Source organism: Octopus bimaculoides, chromosome 6 (assembly GCF_046866305.1).
Source record: "Octopus bimaculoides isolate indiv1 chromosome 6, ASM4686630v1, whole genome shotgun sequence".
Taxonomy (NCBI): Eukaryota; Metazoa; Mollusca; class Cephalopoda; order Octopoda; family Octopodidae; genus Octopus; species Octopus bimaculoides.
In genome coordinates this window covers 89,153,896-89,173,021 of record NC_142933.1, presented here as the reverse complement: position 1 = coordinate 89,173,021, position 19,126 = coordinate 89,153,896, and the positions used below count along the sequence as shown (strand labels likewise).

At 34.1% G+C, this 19,126-nt stretch overlaps 2 protein-coding genes across 18 annotated transcripts in view; one reads left to right on the top strand and one right to left on the bottom strand.

Annotated features, from left to right (window-relative positions):
* Nucleotides 1–2,229: 2,229 nt before the first annotated feature.
* Nucleotides 2,230–6,229, bottom strand: LOC106869357 (large ribosomal subunit protein uL14). The gene is made up of 5 exons (XM_014915078.3): nt 6,108–6,229; nt 5,138–5,221; nt 4,487–4,615; nt 3,554–3,667; nt 2,230–2,340 (listed from the first exon to the last, which is right to left on the bottom strand). Exons 1-5 carry the CDS (start codon nt 6,118–6,120, stop codon nt 2,258–2,260), a joined length of 423 nt encoding a protein of 140 aa, XP_014770564.1. The 5' UTR covers nt 6,121–6,229; the 3' UTR covers nt 2,230–2,257.
* Nucleotides 6,230–6,725: 496 nt separating this feature from the next.
* LOC106869356 (LIM and SH3 domain protein F42H10.3) overlaps nt 6,726–19,126 on the top strand; it is a 156,804-nt gene continuing 144,403 nt past the window's right edge. For all 17 annotated transcript variants that reach the window (XM_089354227.1, XM_089354229.1, XM_089354220.1 and 14 more), the window contains exon 1: nt 6,726–6,992. In XM_089354227.1, coding sequence (XP_089210353.1) covers nt 6,924–6,992 — 69 coding nt within the window. In that variant the 5' untranslated portion in view covers nt 6,726–6,923. The remainder of the gene's footprint in view (nt 6,993–19,126) is intronic.

Genomic DNA, 19,126 nt, shown 5'->3' with positions numbered 1-19,126 from the left:
GTTTTGGACTTAGTTACAACATCCTGCCACTGGAGCTGAGCTTCCATCAGCCTAATTTTGCAGCATTGTCCAAATCCTTGTGACTGGATATTATAGATGGAAATTAAAAGATGCCTCATATATATATATATGTGCATGTATCCTCATCTAGACAATATGGGAAGATTGTAAATGAGCATCATCATCATACAAGTGGAGGTTGTTCATTTCCAGGCTTTCATGAAAATCATGTCTAGCTATAAGAAAATATCTTGCTTGGAAACAGGTGATGGTTAGCAACAGAGGAATGGCATCCAGCTGTAGAAAATCTGCCATAAATTCCAACTGATCCATGCAAGTAGGGAAAAGTAGACACCAGATGGTGTCATTTTTATATTCATTCTTTCATTAGTTGGCTGGTTTCTCATGGTCAAAGATCTTATTTAGAGTTACCACCCTCTTAGGCAGATCAGTGATCTATCTTTTTATATTATCAATATAATTTGTATGGCTAGATGTCCTTATTCAACATTTTTAATCTTCAGATGTGGAGAAAATTCAGTTAAACTATTAACTTTTAGACTTTGCAATACAGGTTAAAAAAGTACTGCTCTATAAGTATCATATTAGAGATTTTTCGATTATGAACTTTACATACTTCAAATCAGGCCTCAGTGCAATATACTGTATAACACATTGTATACCCTAATATTCCCTTGACATGGAGTGTTCTATATCTATATCTTACTTTCAGAGATGAAGAGTATTTTGATTTATAAGTTGCTCTGCACAATGTGGTCCTTAACCCCTTAGCATTTAAACTAGCCTAATTATTGTACCTGTCTTATGCTCAAACTGGCCTCTCACACCTTTCCCTATAATCATCATTGCTTAACGTCCACCTTCTATGCTGGCATGGGTTGGATAGTTTGACCGAGGACTGGCAAGCCAGAAGGCTGTAATGGGTTCCAATCTGATCTAGCAAAGTTTCTACAGCTGGATGCCCTTCCTAACGCCAACCACTCCATTAGTGCTTTTCACGTCATTCTAAAAATAAACTATCAAACCATTTTGATTGTTTGCCTAGAAGATAATGCAGGTTTAATTCAAAACAATGTGAATAAATATTACATTTGATATTCTTAATGCTAAAGGAATTAGAAAAGTTGACACTTATCAGTCGCAAATTACCTAGCAAAACAAATTTTGCTCCATCATGTCTTAAAATCGATTGTAACCAATGAAATGTTCTCATGATCAAAATCTTACCAGCACTTTGGACCCCTACCTCTTATATGAATAAAATTATCAGGTAATTCAATTTCCAACCTTGTAACATTGTAAAATATGACCAATGGTTAAACCTTTTACTACATTGATGTGGTTTCAAAGTTCTTATCTTCATCTATATATCACCTACCATACATTATTTACACAAATTGATTATATTTCAAGCTGGTATTACAACCCAAATTATTGCACTATTAGAAGAGACAAATCATTTCTGACTTCTCCATCTTCAAATTCTGTCACTGGCTCATTTGGTTGAGTATTTCATTTCAATATCTTTGCAATAGTGATCAAAATCTGTAGTGTTAACTTAATGGCATTGCAGGAGTTAAATGCACAAACCTTGAATAGGAATTAGCTTTGTATATTTTTACTGTTATTCAATAGTAAGTTAATACACCAGCCCAAACTTCATTAATAGCTTAATGGTTCAATGCAAAGGAAAGGAACGGATTGAAAAAAAAAGTGTTCAATAAACCAGTTAAACGTTAGACTAGTATGTTTAACCAGTATATTATTTGGTAACTTGTAAGAAACAAAACTAATTTTGCCTTGTATCCAAACAAAAGCATTCCTTTACCTTAATTTGACAATTTTTCAGACCACATGCACAATATCTCATTTACTCGTTTCTATTTCAATTTATTGCAAACAATGTATTCCTTGCAAAGAATACTTCTTCCCAATGAGACTATCATAATTTCGACTTGATCCATTCATAATAAAACAATGTGCAGAGTATCAACTGACAGAGGTAGCTAAGAATACTTAATAAAACAGTCGAAACACAATTTGTATTCTACACTTAGCACACATCCCTGGTATGTGTTTCATCTTCACCAATACAGTATCAAACCAGCCATTTTACAAGAGTCAAAATCCAAGAATTCCATTCATCACTGTGAAGAACATATTCAGCATAACCCAATATTTATATAAAAAAAACCACACACACAAATATCAATTTAAAATATTTATTACAGTGTCTTTAAGCAATTGAACTAGCATTTGAAGCAATACGGGGCCATAAATCTGCACATTCTTTAGCGACTGGTCCTGTGATGGCTGATCCTGAAAAAGAAAAGAAAACATTAACCTAAGTAATTTAATATTACAAGTAACATAATCAAACAAACGAGATGTCCTCAGCATCGTAGGCCAACCATTTATAGTCTGATATAATAACGTGAATGACAGCATCACACCTTTTCAACTTTACTCCCACAGGCTGTAGCCCAACATATCATACCATTTTCGAATCAGGTTGACTCTGTGAGTAAACTAAAAACATTCTAGGCCAAATCCAGTAATTTTGGATTCGCAAGATTTCATTATTTCAATTGTTTTTTGTACCATAACAATTTTTATAATCTAAAGGTCAACTCTATGAGTAAATTTAAAACATTCTGGGCCAAATCTAAACCTGCAATCCTGAAATTTTGGATTCTCAAGTTTTCATTACTGCGATCGTTTTTGGCGATATTCTTAAGTGATTTTCTGTATGATAACAATTTTTATAACCTGGAAATAAATTGAGGGAATAATCGAAATTACAAAGTCCAGCAATTAATTTATGTGATTTTTTGCAATGAATATTAACTCTGGAGGAAGCAATTGCAACAAATTCTCCAAAACAATCCTAACCCAAAATAAGTCAAGGATCTGTTTGCAGATCTTCCCATTTAGGGTCAGTAGCTAGTTACAAATATAGGGACTAGTAAAACTGGTCATGATGTACCAGAATTAGCATTCTTGCCAGTAAGTTCTAGGAATTTTGTAACAATGATAATATTGTACACCCAGCCAAGCAAGTTACTTTGCCTACACTCTATTTAAACAAAATCACCAGCCTGATTTTACCAATATAATTACATCCTTGTCATTTTCATGGCAAAAACCTTGTTATGGTGCCTCATACTAAGAGGATAGAAATCTTTTCAAATAAAAATTTAAACTAAGCCTGTGCTACACATTTTAGAGGCAGTCACCCTTTCATAATTCAAGCAAAAAACCACCACCAATAAACCGTTGCCCAAACCAGTTTATCAAAGCAGAGAGTGGGTAACTTTAGAACGGAACATAAACAACAAGTAAACCAAACTTCCAAAAACACTTTACTCTGAAAATCAAAGAGGGGTGGGGGAAGAAAAAAAAAACTGTGTTTAATGACACTTTGTCTAACATATGAACCAGGTGATTGAAGAAACATTTAAAGAAAGAAATTGTATATTAACACTTAATACAAAATTCTAACAGAGATAATATGAAGCAACAAGGAAGTTACCTTTCATTTCCCCTTTATTGTTGACAATAACACCAGCATTGTCTTCAAAGTATATAAAAACACCATCTTTTCTCCGTAGTGGTTTCCGTTGCCGAATCACCACAGCTGGCATTACTGAAATCAAAATTGATAAGAACAATATTATCATGTACATTCTTACAGCGGCAATACAATACTCTCCACCATTAAATTACATTAATTCATGAGCTATTTTCCACTGCCCCTATAAAACAAACATTCAATAGCCACACTTCATGCTGCATCTTTCTTTGGCATGGTTTTTTATGGCTAGATGCCCTCTTTAAAGCCAACCACACAACAACATATACTGGTTGCTTTTTTCATGCCACTGTAAGTAGTAAGACGAGGGGGTATACAGGCTTTTGCTGCAGAGCAACCGCAATTACATTTAGTAGAAAACGAATATGATCAGTAGGAGCTGCAAAAATGGGTGATTTCTCAAGGTATAAGGTGAGTAGAATGCAATTAAACATGCAATGTTCAAATAAAGATATAAGCAATGGATTCAAAGCTGGACTTCAACCACACCAGAGAACTAGTTATAAGTTCTGATCTTAAATGTTATTGGAGTTTATCCAACCCATGCAAGAAGCAAGACTAACCAATGTCAAGCACTTGGCTTAGTGGGTTTTGATTCACAGACTGGATGGCATGTTGTGTTGAGCAAAATAATTCACTTCACATTGCCATTGTCCACTTAGGTGTCAAAAATGAGTAATGCTGCGGCCCATTGGCGTCGCGTCCAGGGGGAAATATACACACCATGGAAATTAGCTCTATGAGTCCATATGAACCAGGAAGGAGCTAATACTATTTCGGAAGTATAAAACTATACTACTTGTTGTAGGACGAGAGAGAGAGAGAAAGAAAAAAAAAAAGAACACAATTTAGTCAAGAGAATACAAAACCTACCCTTTTTCCGTAACTCTGGTTTGCCTTTTTTTACTGTGGCTACCAACATGTCCCCACATCCTGCAGCAGGTAATCTATTTAAACGTCCTTTAATTCCACTTACAGCTATTACATAAAGGTTCTTTGCTCCTGCAAATAAACAGACAAAACAAAAGTTTATCAATGAAATTGATATCTCCCCACATATCAACATGAAGCACGCCCACCCCTTACATTAATTACCAACAAAACGACAATCATTTATATCGGGTATGCCAGGAAAATTAATTCTTCCATTACTTTTCCGCAACATCGATTAGTTTTACTATTGTTTCAAATTTTGACACAAGGATGGCAATTTCAAGGGAAGACAGTAGGCCTGTTACATAGACTTACATCTTGACCGACCCCCAAAGTATAAAATATGCCGACAGCATTTAAACTCAGAACGTAGAGTTCAAATGCCGCCGAAGTTGACCGTCTTGTCATTCATTCTGATGGGGTCCACAATATAAACAAAAGTTGAGAACTGAGGTAGATGTAATCTACTTTCCCATCGTCTCAAAATTGCCAGCCTTGTGCTTATGCATTCGTGAACAGTTTCTGTTCTGTGGCGTGAACGGAGTAATCAAATTATAGTTGCAAATTGGTTCAACAAAAACTGAAACTTACCGGTATTGTCAGCGCAGTTAATGACTGCTCCGACAGGAAGAGCAAGAGAGATTTTAAATTTGCCTCCGGCTGTACCACCACGTCCTTTAAGGAATAAATCAATAAATAAACCGGTTACTAAGTTAAAAATGAATACAGAGTTTAAAAAAACAAATGTAAAAAAAAAAAAAATCGTGTGCGGAACAAAGTTGAAGCAAGATTTTAAAGCTTAGGTTGAATACGCAGCAACACATGGAGATGCGGAAAATAATTTCCTTTGAGAATGAAAACACTACCTTCAAGATAAAATTATACCATTCAAAAGCTCTACCAAACCCATAAAAATCTATTAGTTTCCTCAAGTAGAAACCGCTCAACTGATCACAAATATTTCATTAACCAGGGGAGCAACTGGGAGTTTTCACATGATCAGACACATCGGATTCCATTGTATATTGTACACATGCATATCATTATAAATGTACATGCTCACGTGTATATATAATTTAAGAGTAAAACTCGCATCTATAATAGATAGCAGTTGATTTAGAAGTATGGGTGTTTTTTCAGTAATTTTAAATGATGACTTAAACAGGTTTCCTCAATGTATTAACATACTTAGGTAACAAGATACCTCAAAACGAACAGAGTTTTATCTCTACGTGAGACATTTCAATAGTTATTAATTGCACACATTCTGAACGTTAACAATTTTAATTCAGAATTTCATGCGATTAACTAGATGTAAAAAAACCCGAAGTATTCGGTTGATCTAGTTGACTTAAATTGGTAAATATAACCAAAGACCTCGTGCACGTATCACGAACGGAAAATTTAAACTTATTTATTTTAACAGTAAAAATCGGATTAATAATCAATGTAATATTTCATTGATACAACAAATTAATAAGCTAAACATATTTCAAAATAAAAGGATCAATACAAAATAACGATTTATAAAGATTATAATTAAAGGAAATTTAACACGTACCTCTCTTAGACATTTTTAAACAGGAAAAGGAAGATGGATTAAACGCAAGCGCAGAAAATAAAATGTCACCGGAAGAAGATACTTCACCGATTCAAAACTTGAATTATTTCGAATAACTAAAACTGTAAAATAAAAGACTAGTTTCATTATTAATATTCCTAAAATATTTTATTAAATGTATTAGAAACATTTCCGCTTTGAATAATATATAAATAATGAATATGTTTACAATTACCATATAAGGTCAGAAAGCACGCTCAGCGTGTCAGATTTTCACATCGAAACTCTTAGTAGCATAACTATTTAAAAAAAAAAATATTTCACACACTGTTTTATTCAGAATATAAAAAAAAAAAACGAGATTCTAAAAAAGAAACACAGATAAAATATTTTAAGCTGATAAATTTAATGAGAATAATTGTAAAAAAAGAAGTATTTTTATTTATTTGTTATGATTTGTAATGTGAAGGCGGTGGTCGAAATGAATTAGTAGAGAATGTGGATCTAACCAATGAAATGTAGCGTTACATGAGTGTTGTGTTGAGTCAGTTGCGCTATCTACTAATAATACTAGCGCTAAAACAACAGCAGCAGTACAACATATCTACTGCTTGCTTTATTACACTACTTAATACTACTACTACTGCTTGATATAGTTGTGTGTAGAGCGAAGCTTGCATTTATTTGTATTGTTACCTTTCGGAGGGCACCACGCAACGGGAGCAACACTTACTTAAAAACAAACACGACTAGCAACCTAAAACAAAACACAAACCCATTCAGAATCTTATTGAAAGAGACAATTGGGGAAGCAAAATGAATAAACGTTGTGGAAGGTGTTCGAAGCCCGTCTATCCTACAGAGGAGTTAAAATGCTTAGACAAGGTAAGTTTCTTTCTGCTATGCGTGGGTAGGGTTTTTTTAAAGGTTTTTTTTTTCCTCTTAAAGGGGCAGGGTGTAGATAATTGATTGATTAATTAATGATATTCGTTTTCCTCGTCTGAATTTTCTGTGTTTCACTTGGTAGAAAACCAAATAGAAAAGATCTGGTGGGAGTTTCAATAAAAGTAACTGAAGCGAAAAAGATCATGACTACAACTTTTATTATAGCAGCCTTACAGTTTTCTGAATAGTTTGAGTCATGCGGGGGGAAGAGTGGGGAAATTTATTCTTGGCTACATACAATCTGTAATTCCTTTTTAAGGGATCTCTTGACTCTTTGGATTATTTGGGTCTACTTTGAATTGGTGTAGATTTCCAAGGTGGGAAAGTTGTTGTTTTGACTTATATACTTATCGCTACTAGTTTTTATCTCTCTGCTACCTATGATTGTAATAAACTGTACAGTTCATTGCCTTATAAAAATTGATATATGATAAATAAAAAAAACTGTTCAGCGAATACTTGTCAAATTGATATGTTAAGGGTTTATTAATCCGATATGTCTTAGTGAACATAAACCGGCAGTGACGAAGGGTTCTTCTGCTCTAAACGTTAGAACTTCTCGTCTTCTTCATGGCATCAAAATTATTTAATCGTTCCAACTATCTGTATTACAATTTGCCGACAGAGAACATTGCCAGTTTCTTCAGATTTTACTGGTGGTGTGTAGGCTTCAACACACGAATGGTGTGAGTGTGAATAAATGACATGGTGCTCTGTTAGTTTGGTGTATTATAATATGGTCTCGCTACGTTGGCGCTTCTTAGCAACATTACTCACAGAACTCGCCGGTAGCACTGCATTCTGCACACACACGCACTGCACTACAAATATTGCACATTGCGTTACACATGCTATTACTACGTCTACTACTACATAGACTAATATATATATATATATATAAAGTATATATATATATATATATATATATATATATATATATATATATATATATTAATTACCCGAACAAGGGAACCTCTACGTGATCTTTCGACCTACAAGAATTAGATTCTAAATTTCCTTTAAATTCCACCCTGCCATCTTAGACAAGAATATAATCTAAGTCTACATTGGATAACGTAGTATTAGAATACATGATGTGCCTGAATAAAAGAGGGGTTGATCATGGCTAAAATGCTTTGATCACAAGTCCTACTTAAGCAAGAATTGTCTAGGGTTAGCATTGTACTATGCAGAGATTTTGAAAAAGCCGCACACATATTTCGTCTACCTCTTTAACGAGGGCGGGGGAAGGACCTTATATGGTCGTTTGACCTGTTAGAAGTAGCAGTCGATTCTCCTTAAAATCACACCCTGCCATTTAAAAATAAGAGACGTTTCAATATAGTCCTTGTTATATATAAAGGTTTGAAATAAAAGACGAAATGGTCATGGTTGGAATGCCTTTGATGAAGGCTGACTTAGGGTGAAACAATTGCTGCTGCTGCTTCGAATGTTTTTCATCTTCTATCCTCTTGTTCTTCAATCGGGTTAAACTGACATTTAAGCAACTACATATGTTTCTTGTAATGTTCATATATATATGTGTGTGTATTTATATATGTGCATATATATGTACATGTATGTATTTATATATATATATATGTATGTGTGTGTATATATACCTACACAAGTGTATCTCCTCCCCTTATAACGTATATATGTATAATATATATGTGTATGTATATATATATATATATATATATATATATATATATATATCTCATGTATGCACATATACACACGCAAGTTATCTATCTATATAAATACATACACACATGTATGGATATATAAGTTTTAGAAATATAATTTTGATTTTTATATGGAACACTGAATAATTAATAACCGTATCGAGTTGATTTTAATGGAACCCGTTCACTCAAAAAGGCATCATAATGCCTCCTTTTTATTGCAGAGACGGGGAATGAAAACTATGGATCGTTTTGTTTCATTCATGCCTTTCTCAAGGATAGGAAGAAACGAAACAATATCAACAGATTCTACATAATGTTAAACTTTTATCTTTGGCATCAGTCTAGTTCTTTCTCTCTCTCTAGAACTCCTCTCCCCGGGTTCTTTCTACTTAGCCTGCTAAAGACGGCAAGCTGTTTTTTTTTTTCCCCACACCTTTTTTGGGTAGCAGTAAAAAGACCGGCAATTCTTCCTCAGTGGATTCTGCTAGAGTAATATAGAAAGATAGGGGGAAATAGAGAAATCTTTTCTTTCTATCTTCCTCTATCTCTCTCCTGTCACCAGACGTAGATGTAAGATGAGTGCTATTTGAATAGTTTCGTTCATTCTTAGTTGGAGAGAGAGTTAGATCATTTCATTTGCCAGTAAAATAGTGTGGGCTTCCTTTTTTTTTTATACTTCTTTCACATTTTTCTTTTATATATTTGTTTTTGCCTTTTTAGGGAAAAAAATCTTTCTTTTTTTGTTTCATTATTAAACAAATATTTATATACTACTACTAAGGCGTATGTATATGCATGTTATATATATATATATATATATATATATATATATATATAATCTGTAAGTAAGCATGTATTTCTAAGAAAGGTTGTATTGATATTAGTCACTGTTGAATGAGGAAGATAATAAAAAAGCCGGCTTTTGAAAATTATATATATTCATATATTAAGACCTCTAAGTTAATCAGAATTCACATAATTTATTCTTTTATCACCTTTTAATTTAGTTTATAAAAGCTTATATATTTTAGTTTGAATCAAGTTTTGTTATACACTTGTCTATTTCTCGAAGTTGGAAGCATTGTAAAAAAAAAAAAAAAAAAATGAATTCATCACATGAATATGTCTTCAGATGTCGTCGAAAACGGCAATACCATTTACTACTTCAAACTCTTTGTCTGGTAAATCAGAAGTGGGAGAAGATACAGGAGAAAACGAAACTGTACAAAAGGAGAATTGTCATGTTGGAATGATGGTGGTATTCTTGGTGCTCACACAAGTGTCAGATATGTATTTTAGTTGACAAACCCAGGCTGTTCACGCTCCTTTTGTATATTTCAATACTTAAAAAAAAATAATAAAGTTTATTAATATTTATTATATAAGATAGGATAAAACGGTTTGAATTCATGTTGACACTAGGTTATACCCTTTCCTTCTTTCAGTTTTCTCTACTGATGTTTTTCTCTTCTTCTCTCTATGGGGGCCGCTAATTCTGCTGATAGAACAGCAGACAGAAACTAATGTTAGTCATCTGGTATGCCAAAATCCGCCTTTCCCTTCCCTTCTACATTCTCTCAGCGAATCTTCTCTCTAGTTTTGTTGTTTTCTTTTATTTCTTTCATAGAAAAATAGGGTGTGTAATCTGTATTATTGGTGTGTATGTGTGTGTGGGGTGCGTATCAATAAGTAGTAGTATGTACATGTCAGTATTAGATGTGTGCATTTTTTTTCTTTTCTAAAACGATAACGATAATTATTAAACTAATTCTGATATAGCTTAATTTGTTCCTTGTTCATTGAGAAATTTTCCCCTTTTTTTTCTCTCCTTTTTATTAAGCCTGACTGCTTTTCCTGTTTATTATCATGCCGCTAATTCGATGCCTCTATGAACATTCTTGTCTATTCATTTTATCACATTCTCTCCTCCCTCGCTTCATTCTTTGACGATATTTGAACAAAATTCGATCCTTTTTTTGAAGGTCTATTGCTCGTTGTAAAACACGAGCCACACATCATCTTTTCGATTTGATAACATCTATTCATTTTTCTCTTTTGTCTTTAGAGTTTCCTTTCTCAATTTCTCATACAATTTTAGTTGTTAGAGGAATTGAATTTAAAAGTAGGAGAGATGACTTTCGTTTATAAACCGCCCACCCAAAACGCGTATATTCCTTCCGTAAGGAAACTTGTAACACTTAAGGTATTTTAGCATTAACAAAAAAATCCGGACTATTCCCGGTAGCGGAATTGAGTGGAATGTCCAGGAAGTTATTTATAATGCAAAATATGTAGCATCAAGGTTAAATGCTCTTTTTGTCTTGTGCAACTTGTGTTGGTGGTTTCTCACTCCCCCCCCCCTCCACTCTTTTCACTTGATTTGGTTCAATAATATTTCATGTGATGTAACTCTTAACCTTTCGTTGGCATGTGAATCACTTTTTCAATATCTCCTTGTCTGAATAGCAAGCTAACTGTGTACCTGTCTGAGAGCCATGCTTGAAATGGAATATTGCCAGGATATTGTATACTTTGTACTGCTACCACTCCTGCTTTACATAGGAGTACTACACCGAGTTTATTACCTAGAGTTTTGTCATACCAACCAATTCATGTATCTATTCTACTAACTTAAACAAAACCTCTCGACCCCGGTGAACGGTCTCTTGTAAGGCAAAATTATATACATGGTCATGAGTGAGCGAACGTAAATGCTTGGTCTTCAAAAATAGGATTTTTTGTCAATGGGTTATTTGTTCGCTTAATTTTAAAGAAGTGAAATGTAACGAGAACAATGATGAGGTAAATGAAGTGAGATAGCTACAACTGGGAATCAAAACTGGGTCACAGTCACGGCTTGCAGATGGAGGGGGAGGGGCTTACCCTCTGCTCAGTCAATAACCTACCCACATAATCTTGCATTCTCTGTTTTTATACATTTTGTTTCACTGTCTTCAATTTATAATTTTGTTTGTTTTGTAAGCTGAATTGATTTACTTAAAGGTTACTTATTTTCAACTATTTTCTGTCTCATGAATGTTTTAAATAGGTAATTAGTAGGATAAATTCAATAAGCATTAAAAAGAACTTAAATTAGATTCTTTGTATTTTTACTTTCTTTTACCATTTATTAAGATTTTTATCAAAATATATTAAGAAAAAGTTTATCTAGAAATGTCTATAACAGTCAATATAAAAGAACAGTGTATTGATTTCTTTTAAATTTCTGAACTTTCATTTATTTGTGAACCGAGAGAAATGCTTATGCATGTGCATGTGGCCATGTTTTGCAGTGCAATCTTGAGGTAAAGGAATGGCTAGCCCACAAAAGCTGTCCGGACCAATCTCTTAGGATGTGAAAAGTAGGATTAGAAGGAACATGGGTCCTTCCATCTATCTGTCTTGAGCATTCGTTTCTTCATTTCAGTCTTTAAAGGAGTCTTGAAACAGTTCAAAATTAGTCGACCCTGGGTACATTCATATGCTAACAGCTAATCTCTTATTGCAATATCTGCTAAATAAATGCAGAATTTCAAAAGTGTAGAGGTAAGTGGTGTCATCTTAGAAGTATCTTTATGCTTGTATTTTAAGTGGGCAGGTAGCAACTCAGTATTGTATAGTCACTATAAACATGAGGTACACGAAGATATAGAGAATCTATTTAGATTAACAGATAGCTTAAGTTTTAGGTATACCAGATGTTCTGAGGTAACTAGCATAAACAGTCAATGGCTGCTTAAGACACCCTACCCACGTTAGTTCTTGCCATCTAGCTGGTGTAATTAACATTAGAAAGGAACTATTATCTTTGTTAGTAGCTGAAGATTTCTTTTGTTTCTTTATGTAAAGTACATTTAGATGAGGATTTGTATAAAGTTTGATATCGTATGGCAGTGAAACAGTTGGCTGGGGAGGCAGAATTAGACCACAGTAAACTTTAGAAGTAGATGAACTCAAAATGAGAAGATTGTCTCATAGGAGTGGTGGCATGAGATCAGAAACAAAGCTGATCTGTAAAACTTTCTAATCCATTCCACTCCACATCTGTACTAAAACAAATTTCAATGTTCAGATGTATTTGTTTATGAAATATCTTATTTCTAAAGTGTTTGAATTAGTAGTGTTAATTTTGAGAATCGATAACTTTAGTACCAGTAAATTTTTCCTAAAAGTAAAGTTTCTGATAATTGTCACTAGTTTTGGGTGGTAGCCAATGAAATTAATTATTAGATTGTAGAAATACTAATTAAAGTATAATTGATATTTATAATTTGCAGTAGTGAGTAAAAATTCTCTGACCATGGGTTGTTGAAGAATCACTGAAGGCATGTATATTTATGTATTTTGAATTATTGTAAAAAGAAAAATGTAAATATTATCAGAGACCTATTTAGAAGCTTAACAGTGCTGTAGGCATTGATGACTAATTTCAGCATATTACTGGTACCTTATCAATCCTGGCTGTTGGAAAGTTACAGTGATCATTGCAGTAAGGTTTAAACTAAAGAATCTTAGTAAATGATAGTGTAGTACAATATTGAACAATTTAAAGTTTAGCGTGTAGAGGAGGTGAAACTACATTTTCAACAGCTTACCATTTCAACTTTACCTTTCAATTTTGGTTATGTTCCAAAGTAAGAAGTTGGTCAAACACCTGTCATTTCTCTTTGCCCTTGCTATCAGTTGTTTCTAGCACGTGATGTTTAAGATTTATGTCCTGTATACGTCTTATCTAAAGATTTTATTTGAAGTGAAGTCCAATCATAGAAACTACTTTAACTGTATAAGCTCTAATGGTTTCTCAAATTAGGAACACATGTGATTTTTTTTTTCCAGGTTGAGAAACACCTTGAAAAACTTAGAAAGATACATACTATTTCCAATACCTATTAGGATTCAACATGCATGCACAATTCTGCAGATTAAACACCTTATCAGTAAATCTAATACTTAATGTAAGTTATTTGAGTAAACTAAGTGTTATCTATTTCATTGGTTTATTGCCTTAAATGGTTCTGATTCAATAACCTACTGTTGATCAAAGTTTAAAGTATTAAGAGAATACATATTTTCTTATTAAAAGATTATCTTAACTGATTAATTTTATAAGGTTTTTCAGTAAAGTTCTCTATTCAGTGAAGATTGTTAAAGTTTAACAATGTATTTGAATACACCTGATCAAAGTTTAAAGTTTTATGACAGTATACATTTTCTTGTAAAACATGTCTTGCATGGTCAGTTTTATAATTTGTAGCAATAGGTAAAGTTTTTTGACACAAGAGTTGTTAGATAGGCTGTTTTATATATCCATGTAATATCAAACGGTTAAATCAGCTTGCCAAATATTATCCGCTTTTGAATTATTTGTAAAGTGAAAATATAAATGTGACCTAAAACCCATTGAAGCTCAGGTAGCATGTATATTATATATAAATGTGTGTGGTGCAGGCATGCCTGTGTGGATACAGGCTTAAATTTATTACACTGTGGGCTTGGGTTTTATCTCTATATATCATCATCATCACTTCTTTTTTCCATGCTGGCATGGGTTGGATGGTTCAAGAAGAACAGACAGGCCAGAGGGCTCCACCAGGTTTTAAGTCCAGAGGGCTCCACCATGGTTTCTCAAGAAGGGGTGAGGAAGTAGGTTTCTTGCTGAAAAAGAGCTACATGACTACCCACCATCATCATTTATCTTCTCTGTTCCATGCCAGCATGGGTTGATGGTTTAGCAGGATCTGATGGATCTGAAGTCTGCATCATGTCCCAATGTTTACTGCTGAAAGAGGTAGGTGTGAAGCACAGCAAAATAGCAATAATGATACAGGAGACAGGGGGAGGATGAGAGAGAGATATATGGTTGCATGGGTTGTAAGAGTGTGATGGGGAGAGATAGGCAAGGAGGCACAAGTGAATGGAGATAGGGAGAAACATAGTGGTGCAAGAAAATAATTTGATGGCTTAGGAGGATAATTGATGTAAAATGTGGGCAGAGTGGACAGTATTAAGAATGACATATGGGTATCAGGTGAAACAGTTCCAGGTAGTGAGGAAGATAAGTAGTATCAGGGATGAGGTGATGAAGTTGGCAGCTTTACTCGCATTTAATTACAGGAGCAGAATACTGCTGTCAGAAATATGATAAGTAGTTGGGACATCTTGAGGAGGAAATTGAGTGAGAGGACACAGTTATGCACTCGTATAAACATTGTTTTTCCAAAATGTCTTACAGAGATGGATGGGTCTTCTTGACAACTGCTAATCACCCATCATTCTGGTTCTTTAAATACATGTATGTATATATGTATCATGAGCCCTAAGGCTAATCTTGGAGATGCAATTGCACTTTTCATATTGAATGATTGTAAATTCAGTGTTTATTATAATACATTTCAGTTTCAAAATTTAATGGAATCTACAGGCAGAATTTAATTTTTTTGGTAACACCTGTATGCTAAGAAGTTTGCTTTCCAACCACATGGTTTTGGGTTCAGTCCCACTGCATGGCACCTTGGGCAAGTGTCTTCTACTATAGCTTTGGGCTGACCAAAGCTTTGTGAATGGATTTGGTAGACAGAAACTGAAAGAAGCCTGTTGTGTGTGTGTGTGTGCGTGTATATATATATATATATAAATATATATATATATATATATATATATATATATATATATATATGTTTGTGTGTCTGTGTTTGTCCCCCCACTATTGCTTGACAACCGATAGCGGCTCGGCAAAAGAGACTGTCAGAATAAGTACTAGGCTTACAAAGAATAAGTCCTGGGGTTGATTTGTTTGGCTAAAGGCAGTGCTCCAGCATGGCTGCAGTAAATGACTGAAACAAGTAAAAGAATAATACTCATTCAATGGTTGTTTTCAATTTGTTGATTTTTGCTGGCTTTGTACAGTAAACTTTAAGTATTCCCATACAATAAGTCAAGTGGTGAGTTCCAGTGAATGTAGAGGGTATTCTACTAAACTTCTTCATCTAATCTACTCATTTGGCAAAATTACATCATGATAGGCTTTTACATTACTATGGCTGCTTGCTTGGCAAAATTTCCATCTTGCTGGAAATAAAACTCCATACCTTCAAAGTCCTCTTGAATGCTTGGCATGGCAGACTGTCGCAGCAAGTTCATGGCACCAGTCACACTACCACCAAAAAAATGAGGATTCAATGATAAGCTGTACCATACTGTATGTAACTCCTGGAAAATTAACATGATGTTCTTTCATAAAATGCAGATCCTCAGCTCCCCAGTAGGTGTAATTGGTGCTTAATTGAGTTATTTAATTTATATGTAGTCTCATCGTTCTGAACAACTTTAGTTGGAAAGTATGCATCTTCTACATGACTTGACAAGTACCATTTGCAAAAGTCCACTCTTCAGTTTCGATCATCTTCATTGAGAACATGGACTATTCTTGGAATATAACTTCCCACTGACGATGCTTCAAAATACAATGGATACTTGATTTTGAAATTCCTATTTCATGACTCTGGCAATACATTTATTAGTTTACCTCTTCCTGCTTTGTGGGACTCATTGATGCTTTGTTCTTCTGGAATGTTTCATGTGGACATTCTGAACTTTTTCATCTGCTTCAAACTCATCACTAATTTCAGTGATGGTAAGTCATATAAGTGGATCTGTTTGAAACAACACCCCTATCTCCTAAAATGTCTTTGCACTTCAACTGTGTTTTCAAACTTCCAGTAACACTAAGATAAATTTCCATTGTTCATCATTTCCCTACATTATTTCTAATGGATATCTAGAAAGAAATGAAAATGAAGTTATTTATTGAAGTGTGTGTGTATGTGTGTGGCTGTTGCCAGTACCATGTGACTGGCTCTCGTGCCGGTGGCACGTAAAAGCACCCACTACACTCTCGGAGTCGTTGGCGTTAGGAAGGGCATCCAGCTGTAGAAACTCTGCCAGATCAGATTGGAGCCTGGTGTAGCCATCCGGTTCACCAGTCCTCAGTCAAATCATCCAACCCATGCTAGCATGGAAAGCGGACGTTAAACGATGATGATGATGATGATATAATATATAAAACCAATATTGAACACACATACACAAGGTATGTGTTTTGCCAGTTTGTGGGCAGACCATGATTTATAGGCATGAGAGAAAACTTTTTCATGAATACACCTGATGTAAAAACACCTAGAAGTCATGGACAAGTGAGATAATTCACACCAGGTCTCATAGCATGGGTAGTAGACTTTTGTATTTCATCATCTTCCTGACTTATCAATACCACTACCCAAAATGAGGTCAGATGTAAGCTAAATCACTTACTTTGAATTGGTAGCTATTGCTTGCAACCACATACTAGTTCTATAGTATACACTACAGTTTTTTGTCGTCTATGACATCACCATAACACCAGAGATAATAATAATGTTATTTGATCCTTGTTCTACAAAAGCAAGAATTGGGATCTTTTAGATATATAAACATATACATATACACATATATTACATACTTGGGTATTATATATTATGAATGTTTAAATATAGCTGCACTAAGAAAAGGTCATCCTCTAGAAATTACCCAAATCGGTGAATGTGCTCTTGAAAATACAATGACTAATAATTCATAGCTGACACAGAGCTTATAAGAGCAGTGGATATGAATAGTGCTCAGTTTCAATTCGTCAGTCTGACTCAGTTTTTCTTGATATTGTGTTTGATAAAACAATTCAATGTTATTTTGTAATCATAAATTACATCAAGTATATCTTTTCCATGTAAAATCTCTTTAATATGCCTGTGTAAGAATTCTTTAATAATTCAGAGGTGATTGGAGTGACAATAATGTTAAAGTCTCAGACTAAATTACATACTAGTGTTTAGTTATAATAGGTATTATAAACACTAGTTTCAGAGAAAGAACAAAACCATGAATGTCACTGAGCCTGTTGCTTTATTCCATCACAAATTAGTGTTTATCATACCTAAGACCTTAACAGCTAATAGATATTTAGTTACATTTAGTCATGTTCTGAGTTAAAATCCTTTTGAATCACTTTTACTTTTCATCCCTCCAGTGTCAATGAAATAAATGCCAATACTTATACTACGAGATTGATGCATTCCAATATATTTTTACCTTACAAAATGTGTGCCAATTTAAGAAATCATTATGTATTAATTCAGAAAAGAGGGATAAAAGAAAAATAGTCCTCAATCTTTGACGTTAGATTGAAGCTAGTGGTATGTTCTTTGGCATGTTAATGAAATAATGAGCTACTTCAAGTGCAATTTGCTGTTGGTATTTAGCATTCTATTTCTATTTTTGAAATATAGAATTAAAATGATTAGAGTGCCAGCTGCTGGTCAAGTGAATAGGGTATTATGTAACCAGTTGAAATGCTTGTGGTTCATATCATTTGTGAACAGTTGTAGAATTGAGAAGTTTGCTTTACAACTCAATTGTATTCACTAAGTTCCATTGTGCAGCATCTTGAGAAAAAGCCCACTACATTAACCTTAAGTCAATGAAAGCCTTGTGAATGAAATTTTGGTGGATGTAAACTTTGTAGAAGCTCACTGAAGGGGCCATTCCTGTTTTTGGGTGGTAGACTTAATCCTGGTTCTTGGGCACCTTTATCAGAGCAAACTCTGTTGCAAACATTCAGGTCAGGTCTCCAGTTGGAATAACTTGGTCCCTTCCTGCCACTGGGTCTAGGAAGTTCTGAAAAGAGTTCTGGTTATTATCCTTCTTCTGATGACTGGGCAGTAAAAATAAATATGTAGCTAGCGAAAGCATTTTACTTGCGTTGCTGTAGTTGAACTAGCCGTAAATAGATACATGTAGTAAATATAGTTTGCTGGCGGAAGCAGTGAAAGAAGTGCATAAGTAATGCTTGATTGGTTAGCTGGCAGTTCATCTCTTCCTGTCTGTCTATAGAGTTAAGCACTGGCTGACTGATATGCCTTTGATATTTCATATGGAGATGAAATCTTCACTGATGTCCCACTTATCTAATGAGTCATAGAACTTGTCATTGTCCAGTTCATTATGATATTAGATATAGGTTTAAATTCATAGCTGTTTCCCCAATAAGGTGAACTATCGACCTTACAGTATAATACTAGTTCCTCTCGTGATCATATTTCCATTAAAACTTGTTTTACTTTTTTGCATTTGTAACAAGTAACTTAACTTAATCTTAATATACCAACACTTCTGTATTTTAGTATACTAATACTTTTTTTATGGTGATGAATTAGCAAATTTATTAAAATGTTGGATAGAATGCCTTGCAATATTTTCAACTGAGTTAAAATCTCCTACGGTTAACTTTGTAGACACCCTTTCAGGGTCAACAGAAAAACAAAAATACCAATCTTGAGTGATGGATTGTAA